Source organism: Scyliorhinus canicula, chromosome 21 (genome assembly GCF_902713615.1).
Source record: "Scyliorhinus canicula chromosome 21, sScyCan1.1, whole genome shotgun sequence".
NCBI lineage: Eukaryota > Metazoa > Chordata > Chondrichthyes > Carcharhiniformes > Scyliorhinidae > Scyliorhinus > Scyliorhinus canicula.
In genome coordinates, this window is record NC_052166.1 from 3677479 (window position 1) to 3699937 (window position 22459).

Consider the following 22459-nt stretch of genomic DNA (forward strand, 5'->3'; position numbering starts at 1 on the left):
AGGTCAGATAGGCTTCAGATGGTTTCACAGGTCGGCGCAACATCGAGGGCCGAAGGGCCCGTACTGCGCTGTAGTGTTCTATGTTCTATGTTCTAACCCTCCCTATCTCTGTAACCTCCTCCGGCCCCGACAACCCTCCCTATCCCTGTAACCTCCTCCAGCCCCTACAACCCTCCCTATCTCTGTAACCTCCTCCAGTCCCTACAACCCTCCCTATCTCTGTAACCTCCTCCAGTCCCTACAACCCTCCCTATCTCTGTAACCTCTTCCAGTCCCTACAACCCTCCCTATCTCTGTAACCTCCTCCAGTCCCTACAACCCTCCCTATCTCTGTAACCTCTTCCAGTCCCTACAACCCTCCATATCTCTGTAAACTCTTCCAGTCTCGACAACCCTCCCTATCTCTGTAACCTCCTCCAGCCCCAACCCTCCCTATCTCTGTAACGTCCTCCAGCCGCTACAAGCTTCCCTATCTCTGTAACGTCCTCTAGCCCCTACAACCCTCCCTATCTCTGTAACCTTCACCAGCCCCTACAACCCTCCTTATCTCAGGAACCTCTTCCAGCACCTACAACCCTCCCTATCACTGTAACCTCCTCCAGCCCCTACAACCCTCCCTATCCCTGTAACCTCCTCCAGCCCCTACAACCCTCCCTATCTCTGTAACCTCCTCCAGCCCCGACAGCCCTCCCTATCTCTGCAACCTCCTCCAGCCCCTACAACCCTCCCTATCTCTGTAACCTCCTCCAGCCCCTACAGCCCTCCCTATCTCTGTAACGTCCTCCAGACCCTACAACCCTCCCTATCTCTGTACCTCCTCCAGCCCCTACAACCCTCCCTATCTCTGTAACCTCCTCCAGCCCCTACAACCCTCCCTATCTCTGTAACCTCCTCCAACCCCTACAGCCCTCCCTATCTCTGCAACCTCCTCCAGCCCCTACAACCCTCCCTATCTCTGTAACCTCCTCCAGCCCCTACAGCCCTCCCTATCTCTGTAACCCCCTCCAGCCCCTACAACCCTCCCTATCTCTGTAACGTCCTCCAGACCCTACAACCCTCCCTATCTCTGTACCTCCTCCAGTCCTTACAACCCTCCCTATCTCTGTAACGTCCTCCAGCCCCAACAACCCTCCCTATCTCTGTACCCTCCTCCAGCCCCTACAACCCTCCCTATCTCTGTACCCTCCTCCAGCCCCTACAACCCTCCTTATCTCTGTAACCTCCAGAACCCTACAACCCTATCTGCGGCTGTGGCTTGGGACCGGGTTCTGTCTGATTTAGGCTTCTGTGAAGTGCCTTGTGGAGGTTTTACTCCATTTAAGGGACTCAAGAAATGCAGACGTTGCAAGTCCAGGGTGGTGTTTTTCAAAAATAATCTATCAACATCACAAACATCGCAAAACAGGAGTTGACCTCCGGGCTTCAGGCCTGTCGGGCCAGGCTTCTCACAACGGGCACAGAAATGAGTGAATCCGGCGATAGGTTAAAGGCAGCGGCCAGTTGGAAGTGGAATAGTTTGCTGAGCAAATCAACAGCTGTGTGAAATCGATGGTGCGGCCAATTCTGTCATTGTGGCGGTCTAACTGGTAATTGAGGCCTAGTACTTCCAGGCTGTATCCTAGCAACGGGTGGCCCGTCAAAACAAAAGATAAAGCAGCGGGTAAAAATCACCTCTTTGAGACCTCCCGTTGCAGTAATCCATTAATTCCTGGCTAATCTGAAGCAAAACACTTGCTATCCTTTGTTCCGGAATTCTTAATCCCACATACACACCAGACGGTCCAAATCAATCTTGGCTCTGAAATTTCCAGTTCGCTCTCACCGCCGACCTCGACAGCTTTCTGGGGGCGGCAGAGAGAACAGATTTCCACTGCTCCTGTGAGAGGATCCCGCTCAATATCAGTCCCTCTAGGTATAAATCTCTGAGTGCGAGGCACTCTCCATGAATGGTGTCTCCGATGGGAAGACTCCCTCAGTACTGACCCTCCGACAGTGCGGCGCTCCCTCAGCACTGACCCTCTGACAGTGCGGCGCTCCCTCAGTACTGATCCTCTGACAGTGCAGCGCTCCCTCAGTACTGATCCTCTGACAGAGCGGCGCTTCCTCAGTACTGACCCTCTGACAGTGCGGCACTCCCTCAGCACTGACCCTCTGACAGTGCGGCACTCCCTCAGCACTGACCCTCTGACAGTGCAGCGCTCCCTCAGTACTGACCCTCTGACAGTGCGGCGCTCTCTCAATACTGACCCTCTGACAGTGCGGCACTCCCTCAGCACTGACCCTCTGAAAGTGCGGCACTCCCTCAGTACTGACCCTCTGACAGTGCGGCGCTCCTTCAGTACTGACCCTCTGACAGCGCAGCACTCCCTCAGTACTGACCCTCTGACAGTGCAGCGCTCCCTCAGCACTGACCCTCCGACAGTACTGCAATCCCTCTGTCCCCACCCTCCGACAGTGCGGCGCTCCCTCAGTACTGACCCTCTGACAGTGCGGCACTCCCTCAGTCCTGACCCTCTGACAGTGCGGCACTCCCTCAGTACTGACCCTCCGACAGTGCAGTGCTCCCTCAGCCCTGACCCCCCCGACAGTGCGGCGCTCCCTCAGTACTGACTCTCCAACAGTGCGGCGCTCCCTCAGCACTGACCCTCCGACAGTGCGGAGCTCCCTCAGTCCCCACACTCCGACAGTGTGGCGCTCCCTCAGCACTGACCCTCCGACAGTGCGGCGCTCCCTCAGCACTGACCCTCCCACAGTGCGGCGCTCTCTCAGCACTGACCCTCTGACAGTGCGGCGCTCCCTCAGTACTGACCCTCTGACAGTGCGGCGCTCTCTCAATACTGACCCTCTGACAGTGCGGCACTCCCTCAGCACTGACCCTCTGAAAGTGCGGCACTCCCTCAGTACTGACCCTCTGACAGTGCGGCGCTCCTTCAGTACTGACCCTCTGACAGCGCAGCACTCCCTCAGTACTGACCCTCTGACAGTGCAGCGCTCCCTCAGCACTGACCCTCCGACAGTACTACAATCCCTCTGTCCCCACCCTCCGACAGTGCGGCGCTCCCTCAGTACTGACCCTCTGACAGTTCGGCACTCCCTCAGTCCTGACCCTCTGACAGTGCGGCACTCCCTCAGTACTGACCCTCTGACAGTGCGGCGCTCCCTCAGTACTGACCCTCCGACAGTGCAGTGCTCCCTCAGCCCTGACCCCCCCGACAGTGCGGCGCTCCCTCAGTACTGACTCTCCAACAGTGCGGCGCTCCCTCAGCACTGACCCTCCCACAGTGCGGAGCTCCCTCAGTCCCCACACTCCGACAGTGTGGCGCTCCCTCAGCACTGACCCTCCGACAGTGCGGCGCTCCCTCAGCACTGACCCTCCCACAGTGCGGCGCTCTCTCAGCACTGACCCTCTGACAGTGCGGCGCTTCCTCAGCACTGACCCTCTGACAGTGCGGCGCTCCCTCAGCACTGACCCTCCAACAGTGCGGCGCTCCCTCAGCACTGACCCTTCGACAGTGCGGTGCTCTCTCAGCACTGACCCTCCGACAGTGCAGCGCTCCCCTCAGCACTGACCCTCCGACAGTGCGGCGCTCTCTCAGCACTGACCCTCCGACAGTGCGGCACTCCCTCAGCACTGACCCTCTGACAGTGCGGCACTCCCTCAGCACTGACCCTCTGACAGTGCGGTGCTCCCTCAGTACTGACCCTCTGACAGCGCAGCACTCCCTCAGTACTGACCCTCTGACAGTGCAGCGCTCCCTCAGCACTGACCCTCCGACAGTACTGCAATCCCTCTGTCCCCACCCTCCCACAGTGCGGCGCTCTCTCAATACTGACCCTCTGACAGTGCGGCACTCCCTCAGCACTGACCCTCTGAAAGTGCGGCACTCCCTCAGTACTGACCCTCTGACAGTGCGGCGCTCCTTCAGTACTGACCCTCTGACAGCGCAGCACTCCCTCAGTACTGACCCTCTGACAGTGCAGCGCTCCCTCAGCACTGACCCTCCGACAGTACTGCAATCCCTCTGTCCCCACCCTCCGACATTGCGGCGCTCCCTCAGTACTGACCCTCTGACAGTTCGGCACTCCCTCAGTCCTGACCCTCTGACAGTGCGGCACTCCCTCAGTACTGACCCTCTGACAGTGCGGCGCTCCCTCAGTACTGACCCTCCGACAGTGCAGTGCTCCCTCAGCCCTGACCCCCCCGACAGTGCGGCGCTCCCTCAGCACTGACCCTCTGACAGTGCGGTGCTCCCTCAGTACTGACCCTCTGACAGCGCAGCACTCCCTCAGTACTGACCCTCTGACAGTGCAGCGCTCCCTCAGCACTGACCCTCCGACAGTACTGCAATCCCTCTGTCCCCACCCTCCGACAGTGCGGCCCTCCCTCAGCACTGACCCTCCGACAGTACTGCAATCCCTCTGTCCCCACCCTCCGACAGTGCGGCCCTCCCTCAGCACTGACCCTCCGACAGTGCGGCCCTCCCTCAGCACTGACCCTCCAACAGTGCGGCGCTCCCTCAGCACTGATCCTCCGACAGTGCGGCACTCCCTCAGCACTGACCCTCTGACAGTGCGGCACTCGCTCAGTACTGACCCTCTGACAGTGCAGCGCTCCCTCAGCACTGACCCTCCGACAGTACTGCAATCCCTCTGTCCCCACCCTCCGACAGTGCGGCCCTCCCTCAGCACTGACCCTCCGACAGTGCGGCCCTCCCTCAGCACTGACCCTCCGACAGTGCGGCACTCCCTCAGCACTGACCCTCCGACAGTGCGGCCCTCCCTCAGCACTGACCCTCCGACAGTGCGGCACTCCCTCAGCACTGACCCTCTGACAGTGCGGCACTCCCTCAGCACTGACCCTCTGACAGTGCGGCACTCGCTCAGTACTGACCCTCTGACAGTGCGGCACTCCCTCAGTACTGACCCTCTGACAGTGCGGCGCTCCCTCAGCACTGACCCTCCGACAGTGCGGCGCTCCCTCACCACTGATCCTCCGACAGTGCGGCACTCCCTCAGCACTGACCCTCCGACAGTGTGGCACTCCCTCAGTACTGACCCTCTGACAGTGCGGCGCTTCCTCAGCACTGACCCTCTGACAGTGCGGCACTCCCTCAGTACTGACCCTCTGACAGTGCGCCGCTCCCTCAGTACTGACCCTCTGACAGTGCGCCGCTCCCTCAGTACTGACCCTCTGACAGCGCAGCACTCCCTCAGCACTGACCCTCCGACAGTACTGCAATCCCTCTGTCCCCACCCTCCGACAGTGCGGCCCTCCCTCAGCACTGACCCTCCGACAGTACTGCAATCCCTCTGTCCCCACCCTCCGACAGTGCGGCCCTCCCTCAGCACTGACCCTCCGACAGTGCGGCCCTCCCTCAGCACTGACCCTCCAACAGTGCGGCGCTCCCTCAGCACTGATCCTCCGACAGTGCGGCACTCCCTCAGCACTGACCCTCTGACAGTGCGGCACTCGCTCAGTACTGACCCTCTGACAGTGCAGCGCTCCCTCAGCACTGACCCTCCGACAGTACTGCAATCCCTCTGTCCCCACCCTCCGACAGTGCGGCCCTCCCTCAGCACTGACCCTCCGACAGTGCGGCCCTCCCTCAGCACTGACCCTCCAACAGTGCGGCGCTCCCTCAGCACTGATCCTCCGACAGTGCGGCACTCCCTCAGCACTGACCCTCTGACAGTGCGGCACTCGCTCAGTACTGACCCTCTGACAGTGCGGCACTCCCTCAGTACTGACCCTCTGACAGTGTGGCGCTCCCTCACCACTGATCCTCCGACAGTGCGGCACTCCCTCAGCACTGACCCTCCGACAGTGTGGCACTCCCTCAGTACTGACCCTCTGACAGTGCGGCGCTTCCTCAGCACTGACCCTCTGACAGTGCGGCACTCCCTCAGTACTGACCCTCTGACAGTGCGGCGCTCCCTCAGCACTGACCCTCCGACAGTGCGGCGCTCCCTCAGCACTGACCCTCCGACAGTGCGGCGCTCCCTCAGCACTGACCCTCCGACAGTGCGGCACTCCCTCAGCACTGACCCTCCGACAGTGCGGCGCTCCTTCAGCACTGACCCTCCGACAGAGCGGTGCTCCCTCAGCACTGACCCTCCCACAGTGCGGCGCTCCCTCAGTACTGACCCTCCGACAGTGCGGCGCTCCCTCAGCACTGACCCTCCGACAGTGCGGCGCTGCCTCAGCACTGACCCTCCCACAGTGCGGCGCTCCCTCAGTACTGACCCTCCGACAGTGCGGCGCTCCCTCAGCACTGACCCTGCGACAGTGCGGCGCTCCCTCAGCACTGACCCTCCGACAGTGCGGCGCTCCCTCAGCACTGACCTTCCTACAGTGCGGCGCTCCCTCAGCACTGACCCTCCGACAGTGCGGCGCTCCCTAAGTCACCGCCCTCCGACAGTGCGGCGCTCCCTCAGCACTGACCCTCCGACAGTGCGGCGCTCCCTCAGTCCCCACCCTCCGACAGTGCGGCGCTCCCTCAGCACTGACCCTCCGACAGTGCGGCGCTCCCTCAGCACTGACCCTCCGACAGTGCGGGGCTCCCTCAGCACTGACCCTCCGACAGTGCGGGGCTCCCTCAGCACTGACCCTCCGACAGTGCGGCGCTCCCTCAGCACTGACCCTCCGACAGTGCGGCGCTCCCTCAGCACTGACCCTCCGACAGTGCGGCACTCCCTCAGCACTGACCCTCCGACAGTGCGGCGCTCCCTCAGCACTGACCCTCCGACAGTGCGGCGCTCCCTCAGTCCCCACCCTCCGACAGTGCGGCGCTCCCTCAGTGGGAGAATGGGTAACACCTGCAGTATCTGGAGTGGGGTTTGAACCCTTCACCTTGTGACTTTGAGCCCAGACGCTGAATGTGTACCTCCGTGATGACAGTCTGAATACAGGGTTCTCTTTCATTATGAGTCAAATCCTTGAATTTGATGCCCAGTTAATGAATGTCATATTGTTTCTCTTCGCCTGAAGCTCAGCTGGTTATTAAGCAATTGGCAGAGTTGGCCGGATGTATAGAAGGTGTTTATACAGTGTCACATTCACTGCCAACTCTCAGTTAATTAGACCCTGTGTGAGCCGGCATTGTCAAACAGGCAGTGAGTTACATCGGAATGTCAGAGAGAGAGGGACAGAGACAGAGGGACAGAGAGAGAGAGAGGGGGACAGAGAGAGAGAGGGTCAGAGAGAGAGAGGGACAGAGAGAGAGAGAGAGGGACAGAGAGAGAGAGGAGAGAGAGGGGCAGAGAGAGAGAGGGACAGAGAGAGAGAGAGGGAGTGAGGGGGACAGAGAGAGAGAGAGAGGGACAGAGAGAGAGAGAGGGGGGACAGAGAGAGAGAGAGGGGGACAGAGAGAGAGAGAGAGACAGACAGAGAGAGAGAGAGGGACAGAGAGAGAGAGAGGGGGACAGAGAGAGAGAGGGACAGAGAGAGAGAGAGAGAGAGGGGACAGAGAGAGAGAGAGAGAGACAGAGAGAGAGAGGGACAGAGAGAGAGAGAGCGAGACGGACAGAGAGAGAGAGAGAGGGACAGAGAGGGGGACAGAGAGAGAGAGAGAGAGAGAGGGGGGGCAGAGAGAGAGAGGGACAGAGAGAGAGAGGGACAGAGAGAGAGAGAGAGTGGGCGTGGGTAGGCAGAGAGAGAGAGAGGGACAGAGAGAGAGGGGGACAGAGAGAGAGAGGGGGGCAGAGAGAGAGAGAGGGACAGAGAGAGAGAGGGACACAGAGAGAGAGAGGGGGACAGAGCGAGAGTGACGGACAGAGAGAGAGAGAGGGGGACAGAGAGAGAGAGGGAGGGACAGAGAGGGGAGGAATAGAGAGGGGGCGGGACAGAGAGAGAGAGGGAGGGACAGAGAGACAGGGGGACAGAGAGAGAGGGACAGAGAGAGAGGGGGACAGAGAGAGAGGGGGGGGACAAAGAGAGAGGGACAGAGAGAGAGAGGGGGAGGGACAGAGAGAGAGGGGGACAGAGAGAGAGGGGGGGACAAAGAGAGAGGGACAGAGAGAGGGAGGGACAGAGAGAGGGAGGGACAGAGAGAGAGAGGGAGGGACAGAGAGAGGGAGGAATAGAGAGGGGGCGGGACAGAGAGAGAGAGGGACAGAGAGAGAGGGACAGAGTGTGGTGAGATAACCACTGTAGTTATGTGTACTGCAGTAGGGGATGTATGCCTGTACCTGTAATACAGGCTCCTCCGGTCAGCCCCTGCTGGCTAGCTCCGCCCACAGGGAGCTTATGTATAAATGTATGAGAGCTGCTCAGACCCTTAGTCTACTGTTGCAGATGGAGGGACAACATCGTACAGCAATAAAGCCTCTATTGTACTAGTCTCTCGGCTTTGAGTATAATTGTTAGCGCCACAATTTATTGCTGTACGATTTCCCAGTCACCATGGACATCAGAGTCAAGCCTGTTAGCGCCACACAGAGACAGAGAGGGGGAGGAATAGAGAGGGGGCGGGACAGAGAGAGAGGGACAGAGAGAGAGGGACAGAGAGAGAGAGGGAGGGACAGAGAGAGAGAGATTGTGGGACAGAGAGAGAGAGATGGTGGGACAGAGAGAGAGAGATGGACAGAGAGAGGAGGGTTAGAGAGAGAGAGAGAGACACCAGGACAAAGAGAGGGAGAGATGGTGGGAAGAGAGAGAGAGCGAGATGGGGGGACAAATGAGAGGGAGGGTGGGATATAGAGAGAGGGGAGAGAGAGAGAGAGGAGGTAGAGAGAGAGAGAGGAGGTAGAGAGAGAGAGAGGAGGTAGAGAGAGAGAGGAGGTAGAGAGAGAGAGGGGAGGTAGAGAGAGAGAGAGGGAGGCAGAGAGAGAGCGAGATGGGGGGACAAATGAGAGGGAGGGTGGGATATAGAGAGAGAGGGGGAGAGAGAGAGAGAGGAGGTAGAGAGAGAGAGAGGAGGTAGAGAGAGAGAGAGAGGAGGTAGAGAGAGAGGGGAGGTAGAGAGAGAGAGGAGGTAGAGAGAGAGAGAGGAGGTAGAGAGAGAGAGAGGGAGGCAGAGAGAGAGAGAGAGATGGGGGAACAAATGAGAGGGAGGGTGGGATATAGAGAGGGGGAGAGAGAGAGAGAGGAGGTAGAGAGAGAGAGAGAGGAGGTAGAGAGAGAGAGGAGGTAGAGAGAGAGAGAGGAGGTAGAGAGAGAGCGAGGAGGTAGAGAGAGAGAGAGGAGGTAGAGAGAGACAGACACCCAGACACCTGCTTTGGGGAGACAGGATCAAATCCCACCATGGGAGATGGTGAAATTCAGATTGAATAGAGAGTGATGGAGGGATCGATATCTGCGTCAATGTTTTCAGAGGGCAAAGTGGAGAGTGAAGCAGAGAAATGAGAGATTCATAGAATCGTAGCATGTACCGAATGAGGCCATTCAGCCCATCGAGACTGCACCGCCCCCCGGAAAGAGCACCCGACATCCACCCTATCCCGATTCCCGGCTTGGGTCACCGTCTGTACGGAGTCTGCATATCCTCCCCGTGTCTGCGTGGGTTTCCTCCGGGTGCTCCGGTTTCCTCCCACAGTCCAAAGATGTGCCGGTTAGGTGGATTGGCCATGCTAAATTGCCCTTAGTGTCCAAAATTGCCCTTAGTGTTGGGTGGGGTTACTGGGTTATGGGGATAGGGTGGAGGTATGGGCTTGGGTAGGGTGCTCTTTCCAGGAGCCGGTGCAGACACGATGGGCCGAATGGCCTCCTTCTGCACTGTAAATTCTATGAAATAATCCCATCTAACCTTTTTGGACACAAAGGGCAATTTTGGACACTAAGAGCAATTTAGCATGGCCAATCCACCCAACCTGCACATCTTTGGACTGTGGGAGGAAACCGGAGCACCCGGAGGAAACCCACGTACACACGGGGAGGACGTGCAGACTCCGCACAGACGGTGACCCAAGCTGGGAATCGAACCTGGGACCCTGGAGCTGATATGCAACAGTGCTAACCACTGTGCTACCGTGCTGCCATAAAAGAGATTGTTAAGAGGGGAAGATAGAAATCGGTGATGAGAGGGAGCCTGCTCCATGACCTCTCCGTTTTACTCAGCTCTCCAGTCTAGCAGGCAAAGGTCATGTGTGTGAAAGCAGCAATCCGACCCTATCCGTGTCGTGGTTAGCGAGCTCCAGATAATGGAGAGGGATGTGAGAGTGTGAATCGGTAATCTCTGATATCATTGTACACCCCACACCCCTCACTGTAACACTGATATACCCCACACCCCTCACTGTAACACTCTGATATACCCCACACCCCTCACTGTAACACTGATATACCCCACACCCCTCACTGTAACACTGATATACCCACAGCCCTCACTGTAACACTGATATTCCCCACACCCCTCACTGTAACACTGATATACCCCACACCCCTCACTGTAACACTGATATACCCCACACCCCTCACTGTAACACTCTGATATACCCCACACGCCTCACTGTAACACTGATATATCCCACACCCCTCACTGTAACACAGATATACCCCACACCCCTCACTGTAACACAGATATACCCCACACCCCTCACTGTAACACTGATATACCCCACACCCCTCACTGTAACACTGATATACCCCACACCCCTCACTGTAACACTGATATATCCCACACCCCTCACTGTAACACTCTGATATATCCCACACCCCTCACTGTAACACTGATATACCCCACACCCCTCACTGTAACACTGATATACCCCACACCCCTCACTGTAACACTGATATACCCCACAGCCCTCACTGTAACACTGATATACCCCACACCCCTCACTGTAACACTCTGATATACCCCTCACCCCTCACTGTAACACTGATATACCCCACACCCCTCACTGTAACACTGATATACCCCACACCCCTCACTGTAACACTGATATATCCCACACCCCTCACTGTAACACTGATATATCCCACACCCCTCACTGTAACACTGATATACCCCACATCCCTCACTGTAACACTGATATACCCCACACCCCTCACTGTAACACTGATATACCCCACACCCCTCACTGTAACACTGATATACCCCACATCCCTCACTGTAACACTGATATATCCCACACCCCTCACTGTAACACTGATATACCCACACCCCTCACTGTAACACTGATATACCCCACACCCCTCACTGTAACACTGATATATCCCACACCCCTCAATGTAACACTGATATACCCCACACCCCTCACTGTAACACTCTGATATACCCCACACCCCTCACTGTAACACTCTGATATACCCCACACCCCTCACTGTAACACTCTGATATACCCCACACCCCTCACTGTGACACTGATATACCCCACACCCCTCACTGTAACACTGATATACCCAAACACTTCTCACTGTAACACTGATATACCCCACACCCCTCACTGTAACACTGATATACCCCACACCCTCACTGTAACACTGATATACCCCACACCCCTCACTGTAACACTGATATACCCCACAGCCCTGACTGTAACACTGATATACCCCACACCCCTCATTGTAACACTGATATACCCCACACCCCTCACTGTAACACTGATATATCCCACACCCCTCACTGTAACACTGATATACCCCACAGCCCTCACTGTAACACTGATATACCCCACACCCCTCACTGTAACACTGATATACCCAAACACTTCTCACTGTAACACTGATATACCCCACACCCCTCACTGTAACACTGATATACCCCACACCCCTCACTGTAACACTCTGATATACCCCACACGCCTCACTGTAACACTGATATATCCCACACCCCTCACTGTAACACAGATATACCCCACACCCCTCACTGTAACACAGATATACCCCACACCCCTCACTGTAACACTGATATACCCCACACCCCTCACTGTAACACTGATATACCCCACACCCCTCACTGTAACACTCTGATATACCCCACACCCCTCACTGTAACACTGATATACCGCACACCCCTCACTGTAACACTGATATCCCCCACAACCCACACTGTAACACTGATATACCCCACACCCCTCACTGTAACACAGATATACCCCACACCCCTCACTGTAACACTGATATACCCCACACCCCTCACTGTAACACTGATATACCCCACACCCCTCACTGTAACACTCTGATATACCCCACACCCCTCACTGTAACACTGATATCCCCCACAACCCACACTGTAACACTGATATACCCCACAACCCTCACTGTAACACTGATATACCCCACACCCCTCACTGTAACACTGATATATCCCACACCCCTCACTGTAACACTGATATATCCCACAACCCTCACTGTAACACTGATATACCCCACACCCCTCACTGTAACACTGATATATCCCACACCCCTCACTGTAACACTCTGATATATCCCACACCCCCACTGTAACACTCTGATATATCCCACATGCTGACTGTAACACTGATATACCCAACACCCCTCACTGTAACACTGATATATCCCACACCCCTCACTGTAACACCGATATATCCCACACCTCTCACTGTAACTCTCTGATATACCCCACACCCCTCACTTTAACACTCTGATATACCCCACACCCCTCACTGTAACACTGATATACCCCACACCCCTCACTGTAACACTGATATACCCCACACCCCTCACTGCAACACTGATATACCCCACACCCCTCACTGTAACACTGATATACCCCACAACCCTCACTGTAACACTCTGATATACCCCATACCCCTCACTGTAACACTGATATACCCCACACCCCTCACTGTAACACTGATATACCCCACACCCCTCACTGTAACACTGATATATCCCACACCCCTCACTGTAACACTGATATACCCCACACTCCTCACTGTAACACTGATATACCCCACACTCCTCACTGTAACACTGATATATCACACACCCCTCACTGTAACACTGATATACCCCACACCCCTCACTGTAACTCTGATATACCCCACACCCCTCACTGTAACACTCTGATATACCCCACACCCCTCACTGTAACTCTGATATACCCCACACTCCTCACTGTAACACTCCGATATACCCCACACCCCTCACTGTAACACTGATATACCCCACACTCCTCACTGTAACACTGATATATCCCACACACCTCACTGTAACACTGATATACCCCACACCACACTGTAACACTCTGATATATCCCACACCCCCCACTGTAACACTCTGATATACCCCACAACCCTCACTGTAACACTGATATACCCCACACCCCTCACTGTAACACTGATATATCCCACACCCCTCACTGTAACACTGATATATCCCACAACCCTCACTGTAACACTGATATACCCCACACCCCTCACTGTAACACTGATATATCCCACACCCCTCACTGTAACACTCTGATATATCCCACACCCCCACTGTAACACTCTGATATATCCCACATGCTGACTGTAACACTGATATACCCAACACCCCTCACTGTAACACTGATATATCCCACACCCCTCACTGTAACACCGATATATCCCACACCTCTCACTGTAACTCTCTGATATACCCCACACCCCTCACTTTAACACTCTGATATACCCCACACCCCTCACTGTAACACTGATATACCCCACACCCCTCACTGTAACACTGATATACCCCACACCCCTCACTGCAACACTGATATACCCCACACCCCTCACTGTAACACTGATATACCCCACAACCCTCACTGTAACACTCTGATATACCCCATACCCCTCACTGTAACACTGATATACCCCACACCCCTCACTGTAACACTGATATACCCCACACCCCTCACTGTAACACTGATATATCCCACACCCCTCACTGTAACACTGATATACCCCACACTCCTCACTGTAACACTGATATACCCCACACTCCTCACTGTAACACTGATATATCACACACCCCTCACTGTAACACTGATATACCCCACACCCCTCACTGTAACTCTGATATACCCCACACCCCTCACTGTAACACTCTGATATACCCCACACCCCTCACTGTAACTCTGATATACCCCACACTCCTCACTGTAACACTCCGATATACCCCACACCCCTCACTGTAACACTGATATACCCCACACTCCTCACTGTAACACTGATATATCCCACACACCTCACTGTAACACTGATATACCCCACACCACACTGTAACACTCTGATATATCCCACACCCCCCACTGTAACACTCTGATATACCCCACACCCCTCACTGTAACACTGATATATCCCACACCCCTCACTGTAACACTGATATACTCCACACCCCTCACTGTATCACTCTAATATATCCCACACCCCTCACTGTAACACTGATATACTCCACACCCCTCACTGTAACACTGATATACCCCACACCCCTCACTGTAACACTGATATACCCCACACCCCTCACTGTAACACTGATATACCCCACACCCCTCACTGTAACACTCTGATATACCCCACACCCCTCACTGTAACACTGATATACCCCACACCCCTCACTGTAACACTGATATACCCCACACCCCTCACTGTAACACTGATATACCCCACACCCCTCACTGTAACTCTGATATATCCCACACCCCTCACTGTAACACTGATATACCCCACACCCCTCACTGTAACACTCTGATATATCCCACACCCCTCACTGTAACACTGATATACCCCTCGCCCCTCACTGTAACACTGATATACCCCACACCCCTCACTGTAACACTGATATACCCCTCACCCCTCACTGTAACACTGATATACCACACCCCTCACTGTAACACTCTGATATATCCCACACCCCTCACTGTAACACTGATATACCACACCCCTCACTGTAACACTCCGATATACCCCACACCCCTCACTGATACACTCCGATATACCCCACACCCCTCACTGATACACTCCGATATACCCCACACCCCTCACTGATACACTCAAGCATTGTTCTCCACACTGCCACAGAAACATAAATCTGAATGACAAATTCCCCAGTGAGGTGTGGTGGAGCCCCGTGGGGTGTGATGCAGGGCCTGCAACCATGGGCGACTCAATACCGCCCCCTTCAGACAGTCAGGGAATTGCTGTCCAGGCGCTCGCAAGCTGGGAACAATTATTTCCACGTGCTCACGTTGGGGCTTCATCGCTCATCGCTGACTCGCCTGTGAACTGGGTCAAGATGAGGAAATAATGAACCTCGGGCCAAGCATCACATTCGGGCAATTAACGTTCCTGTGACTCAGGTCATCCATCTCCCAACGCAATCCATTGACATCGCCAGAGGGCAGATTGTTTCAATTGCTGATGTGGACCTGCTGTGTCCCAGTTTCACTCAGACCTAATTCTGACTCAGTGCGTCATGTGAGTCAGCCTCAACCCCTGAGGCCTGAGCCCTCACATAGTGGTTAGCACTGAGGCACCATCATGGACCCGGGTTCGATTCCCGGCTTGGGTCACTGTCTGTGCGGAGTCTGCACGTTCTCCCCGTGTCTGCGTGGGTTTCCTCCGGGTGCTCCGGTTTCCTCCCACCAGTCCCGAAAGACGTGCTTGGTAGGTGAATTGGACACTCTGAATTCTCCCTCTGTGTACCCGAACAGGCGCCGGAAATGTGGCGACGAGGGGCTTTTCACAGTAACTTCATTACAGTGTTAATGTAAGCCTACTTGTGACACTGATAAAGATTATTATTATTCATGGTCTGACCATCTCCCCTTGCACCACCAATGAGGGAGCGCTGTCCTGAGGGAGGGTCAGTGCTGAGGGAGCGCCGCACTGTGGGAGGGTCAGTGCTGAGGGAGCGCCTCACTGTCGGAGGGTCAGTGCTGAGGGAGCGCCGCACTGTCGGAGGGTCAGTGCTGAGGGAGCGCCGCACTGTCGGAGGGTCAGTGCTGAGGGAGCCCCGCACTGTCGGAGGGTCAGTACTGAGGGAGCGCCGCACTGTCAGAGGGTCAGCGCTGAGGGAGTGTCGCACTGTCGGAGGGTCAGTGCTGAGGGAGCGCCGCACTGTCAGAGGGTCAGCGCTGAGGGAGCGCCGCACTGTCAGAGAGTCAGTACTGAGGGAGTGCCGCACTGTCAGAGGGTCAGTGCTGAGGGAACGTCGCACTGTCGGAGGGTCAGTGCTGAGGGAGTGCTGCACTGTGGGAGAGTCAGTGCTGAGGGAGCGCCGCACTGTCGGAGGGTCAGTACTGAGGGAGCGCTGCACTGTCAAGAGGGTCAGTGTTGAGGGAGCATCGCACTGTCGGAGGGTCAGTGCTGAGGGAGTGCCGCACTGTCGGAGGGTCAGTACTGAGGGAGCACGCCATTGTCGGAGGGTCAGTGCTGAGGGAGCGCCGCACTGTCAGAGGGTCAGTGCTGAGGGAGCGCCGTACTGGGATTGAGGATGGGGATTGAGGGATACTGGGAGAGGGTGAGATTGAGGGATACGGGGAGAGGGGATTGAGGGATACGGGGAGGGTGGGATTGAGGGATATGGGGAGAGGGTGGGATTGAGGGATACGGGGAGAGGGGATTGAGGGATACGGGGAGAGGGTGGGATTGAGGGATATGGGGAGATGTTGGGATTGAGGGATACGGGGAGATGTTGGGATTGAGGGATACGGGGAGATGTTGGGATTGAGGGATACGGGGAGATGTTGGGATTGAGGGATACGGGGAGAGGTTGGGATTGAGGGATACGGGGAGAGGTTGGGATTGAGGGATACGGGGAGAGGGTGGGGATTGAGGGATGAGGGGAGAGGGTGGGATTGAGGGATGGGGGAGAGGGTGGGAATTGAGGGATACGGGGAGAGGGTGGGATTGATGGATACGGGGAGATGGTGGGATTGAGGGATACGGGGAGAGGGTGGGATTGAGGGATACGGGGAGAGGGTGGGATTGAGGGATACGGGGAGAGGGTGGGATTGAGGGATACGGGGAGAAAGGGATTGAGGGATACAGGGAGAGGGTGGGATTGAGGGATACGGGGAGAGGGTGGGATTGAGGGATACGGGGAGAGGGTGGGATTGAGGGATACGGGGAGAGTGTGGGATTGAGGGATACGGGGAGAGGGTGGGATTGAGGGATACGGGGAGAGTGTGGGATTGAGGGATACGGGGAGAGCGTGGGATTGAGGGATACGGGGAGAGGGTGGAGATTGAGGGATACGGGGAGAGTGTGGGATTGAGGGATACGGGGAGAGTGTGGGATTGAGGGATACGGGGAGAGGGTGGGATTGAGGGATACGGGGAGAATGTGGATTCATGTGAAGGGTTTGGATTGAATGTGATGTATGATTTTGCTTCTGTTGCTGAATGTCTTCACTCTCTGGGCCTGTGAGCTGTCAGATTTCTCATTCTGGGTTCCACACACGCACTGTGGACCCAGGTCGGAATTGATGATCAGGTCTCCAGCGAATGGGCAGAATGGAAAATCTCAGCCTGAGTTTCCGCTTGCTGTATTCATCTCCCCAGGGGGCTATTGTTCCATCATATCACCATTCACTAATACACAGAGGGCCCCGCACTAAATCCCTGTTTCATATCTGCCGTCAATACTTCAAATTGTTAGCCAGCTCATCCCTCTGCTGGTGGCTCCGGGAATTTATGCTGGCTGAATCTAGACACTATCACCGGATTGAAGGCAATAGGGAAAAACTTGGGATTGAGGGATACGGGGCGTAGCTGAATCTCTGACAGTGCGGCGCTCCCTCAGCACTGACCCTCTGACAGTGCGGCGCTCCCTCAGCACTGACCCTCTGACAGTGCGGCGCTCCCTCAGCACTGACCCTCTGACAGTGCGGCGCTCCCTCAGCACTGACCCTCCGACAGTGCGGCACTCCCTCAGCACTGACCCTCCGACAGTGCGGCGCTCCCTCAGCACTGACCCTCCAAAAGTGCGGCGCTCCCTCAGCACTGACCCTCCGACAGTGCGGCACACCCTCAGCACTGACCCTCTGACAGTGCGGCGCTCCCTCAGCACAGACCCTCCGACAGTGCGGCGCTCACTCAGCACTGACCCTCCGACAGTGCGGCGCTCCCTCAGCACTAACTCTCTGACAGTGCGGCGCTCTCTCAGCACTGACCCTCCGACAGTGCGGCGCTCCCTCAGCACTAACCCTCCGACAGTGCGGCACTCCCTCAGCACTGACCCTCCGACAGTGCGGCGCTCCCTGAGTGTGCAGACCGGGTTCTGGGACCCGAGAATCTGGATAGGACGCACCAATCAATGGCCCTTTGTCAAGGAGATGATGGAGCGAAAAACCCAGTTATCCACTCACAGTGCCCACCTATTATTTGTGTTACATTTGCCAGCTCCAGCTGATGTCTGATATGGTGTTTCTGTCTGTCACACAGGTAATGGACTCCGCCATGCCACTGATCGGAGAACATCAGGAGGAGGATAAGCAGCTGATCGCCGACCTGGTGGTGGCCAAAATGAGTCAGGTCCTCTCCAGGACCCCCATCCCTTCTCCAGTGAGACCCACTGCAACCCAGCAGCCTCAGGTAAAGGCCCAACTCTGGGGCATTGGGGAATCTCTCGATTTGTCGCCCATACTCTCTCTTCCCCCTCCCCTCCCGGATCACAACTGCTCGCACCGTCAAAAATAAATTCCCCCCCCCCGCCTCTCTGGCTCATTTCCCAAATCGCTTCAGTGACCTCCGACCCTCCTGCCTGGGAAGCACCATCTCCTCATTTACTCGATCGAAACCCGCTCCTCGCGATTACAAACGATTAAATCCCCCCCTTAACCTTCTCCGCTCCGTGAACAATCCTGGCTTCTCGCACTCCCTCCCCCTCTCTCCACATGAACTGAAGCTCCCCTCACCCCTCAGAACCGTCCTGATTAAGTCTCCCTCTGCCCGCTCCCCTCCCCGAGGCCTCAACATCCTTCCTCGGGTGCGGCAGGGGGCTCGAGAATGACGGACGCCATAATGCACCTGAGGTCAAACCTACGTTGTGACGTTTCTCACTCGCCTTCCGACTCCCAGCGATCTGCTCGTATCGGACCCTCCTGTGAATTTTATTCCAACCAACTGCTCGTCTCACGTTTCCGCCTTCCAGGGCTTGTGAAAAGCCCCGAGTCGCCACATTCCGGCGCCTGTTCGGGGAGGCTGGTACGGGAATTGAACCCGCGCTGCTGGCATCGTTCTGCATTTCAAGCCACCTGTTTAGCCCACTGAGCTGGTATTTTATGTGGGTGAACTAAGTTGCTTTCCTGCCCAGGGTTAATTAAACAGGGGGAAGGTTACCAGAGACAGGTTGTCTGTGAGGGCTAAGTGATAACGGTGCTAGGCTGATGCATTTGTACTGAGAGGTCATGGTGACTTTGGGTCACAAGTAGAATAGGTCGGATCTGAAATTTGCATCGCGGGATAAGTGGGAAACTTAGTTTTTCAGTTGTTGAAATTCTAAACGGAGTTCAGAGGTGACGGGGAACATTTTGCTTCTTGCAAGGGTTCCAGGAGTAAACATTGAGAGGTGTATTAAAGTTGTGAGTGTGTGTGTCCCGAGCTAATTAAACAAGGGGAGGGTTACTGGAGACAGGTTGTCTGTGAGGGTTTACAGGTAAAAATGTTCGGCTGATGCATTTGTTTTTTTTAAATAAATTTAGAGTACCCAATTCATTTTTTCCAATTAAGGGGCAATTTAGCGTGGCCAATCCACCTACCCTGCACATCTTTGGGTTGTGGGCACGAAACCCACGCAGACACGGGGAGAACGGGTAAACTCCACACGACAGTGACCCACAGCCGGGATCGAACCTGGGACCTCGGCGCCGTGAGGCAACAGGGCTAACCCACTGTGCCGCTGCGCTGCCCTATGATGCATTTGTAATGAGAGGTTGTGGCGACTATGGGTCACAAGTAGAAGAGGTCGGATCCGAAATTTGCATCGCGAGATAAGTGGGATACTTGGTTTTCCCAGTTGTTGACAATCAGAAGGTTGACAGGGAATATTTTGCTTCTTACCGGGGTTCCTGGAGTAAACAGGGAAGAGGTATTAATTAAATCCTATCGGCCCCAAAGTAGAGGCAAAATATGAAACATCACGGATTTTTATACTTGAAGACTGCTGGAGACCCAGACTGTCCAGGGGGTGGCGATGTGTTCAAAGAGGTGCTTGAGGACAATGGAACCAGAGAAGAAATGGGAGAGATATTGGAGGATAGGGATGTTTAACTGCGTTGGGGTGACTGTACTAGGTACAGCCTTGAAGAGCATCTCCTTTGTGTGTGTGTTGCGATGATAGATTGGAGGTCGGGACTGTCCACCTCGGGGAGAAGGTGACTAAGAGGAGGTTTGACAGAGATGTTTGTTTCTGAACCTCCTTTTGAAACTCCACAGCAAAGCGGAAATGCTTGAGAAATCGTTTGTATGGTTAAGAATCTTTTACCTGTGTACTTTTGGCTAGTCAGATTTTGTTTTGGGGGGGGGGGGGTGGGGCATTGTTCTGCCAGACTGCTTTAACTGCGTAACTTTTGTTTCCCCCCGCTTGCGTTTTTCAAAACAATCTTTTGAAATAACGCTTTTTAGTTTTAACATTCTGAAAGGTGTTACTGGAGTCTGTGCTTTTGGGGTCAGTAGCTGTCCCTACACTTTAAAATGCTATGATGTGGAGATGCCGGCGTTGGACTGGGGTGAGCACAGTGAGAAGTCTTACAACACCAGGTTAAAGTCCAACAGGTTTGTTTCAAACACTAGCTTTCGGAGCAGTGCTCCTTCCTCAGGTGAATGGAGCATGGTTCATGGTTTAACCTGGTGTTGTATGACTTGTTACTGTATACTTTAAAAGGAAGCTTTATAAGTGAGACCGACGTCGCTCTGGGGCCTGGTTTGCGCGGCGATGACTTCGGCTGTGATTGTAACTGGTTTGAGATTTGGGAAATCTCGGAGAGTTCCGCGGGATACTTAATTAACAATTAGAGCTAATTGTTAATGGGGGGGGGGGGGGAAGAGAGGTGGTTTATTGAATTATTAAGCTGCTGTTGTGATGCCAACCTAATTATATCTTCCCGTGTCTCCTCTCACCCCCCAACCCCGGCCCCTTCGCCGCAGATTTCTCCACAACCGATGCCAGCACAGGCTCCCGGGCGGCAGAGCCCTGGACTTCAGCAAGGACCCCTCCCCCAGCAGCGCCCTCCGCCGCAAGGTAACCCACCGCAGGCGCCAGCCGGGGCGCTCAGCTCTGACGCACCCTGTTCCCGCTGGTCTTCAGTCATTCTCCCCCCGCCCCAGCGGAAGGGCGGAGGTGAGGGGGGGGGGGGGGAGACTGAACCACTCCCCACTGTGCGGGGGGGGGATTTCCGCCGATGGACTAGACCATCTCCCACCCCCCCCCCCCCCCCACAGCGCGTGTGTGCGGGGAGTGGGATGATCCCCAATCGATCAAACCATTGGGCAATGGACCGAACCATTTTCTGTACCAATGGACCGAACCATTTTCTGTACCAATGGACCGAACCATTTTCTGTACCAATGGACCGAACCATTTTCTGTACCACTGGACCGAACCATTTTCTGTACCACTGGACCGAACCATTTTCTGTACCAATGGACCGAACCATTTTCTGTACCAATGGACCGAACCATTTTCTGTTCCAATGGACCGAACCATTTTCTGTTCCAATGGACCGAACCATTTTCTGTATCATGGACTGAACCATTTTAGGCATCATGGACTGAACCATTTTCTGTACCAATGGACCGAACCATTTTCTGTACCAATGGACCGAACCATTTTCAGTACCAATGGACCGAACCATTTTCTGTACCACTGGACCGAACCATTTTCTGTATCATGGACTGAACCATTTTAGGCATCATGGGCTGAACCATTTTCTGTACCAATGGACTGAACCATTTTCTGTACCAATGGACCGAACCATTTTCTGTACCAATGAACTGAACCATTTTCTGTATCATGGACTGAACCATTTTCTGTACCAATGGACCGAACCATTTTCTCTCTCAGTGGACTGAACCATTTTCTGTACCAATGGACCGAACCATTTTCTCTCTCAGTGGACTGAACCATTTTCTCTGACAGTGGACTGAACCATCTTCTGGTCCGTTGGACTGAACCACCAGAATCTCAGGCGATTCACTCTGAACACCAGTGTCCTATTTGATATTTGTCTAATTTGTAAAATTAATGCCACAGAGATTATGTACAACAGGGGCCAACCGGCTTTGGGGGGGGGGGGGGGAGGAATTTTACCATTTCCCGAACTAATACTGGAAGGAATTCCTGGACTGTCCCCGGGATTGAGCAGGATTGGAACACCCTTGTGTGAAGAGACCATTCCTAAGAACAGGAACCACAAATGGATGGGGTTGAATTACAAAGGGGTGTTACAGTTACTGTGTAAATAGCATTGATATGACCCCCCATCTGCAGGAACTGTGTTCAGTTTTTGGACCTGGGGTCACTGAGAGACTAATTGCGCTGACACAATTAACTGTGTTGATGGCCTGGGCCGGGGTCACTGAGAGACTAATTG

The 22459-nt window shown here is 55.0% G+C and overlaps 1 protein-coding gene across 1 annotated transcript in view; it reads left to right on the forward strand.

Annotated features, from left to right (window-relative positions):
- The window catches only part of LOC119955896 (synapsin-1-like), a gene marked incomplete at its 5' end in the record, with an annotated part of 44113 nt that overhangs the window by 13081 nt on the left and 8573 nt on the right, over nucleotides 1-22459 (forward strand). Inside the window, 3 exons of the mRNA XM_038782554.1 lie at nucleotides 1812-1878; nucleotides 18238-18461; nucleotides 21015-21108. Of these exons, the coding sequence (XP_038638482.1) occupies nucleotides 1812-1878; nucleotides 18238-18461; nucleotides 21015-21108 (385 nt within the window). The remainder of the gene's footprint in view (nucleotides 1-1811; nucleotides 1879-18237; nucleotides 18462-21014; nucleotides 21109-22459) is intronic.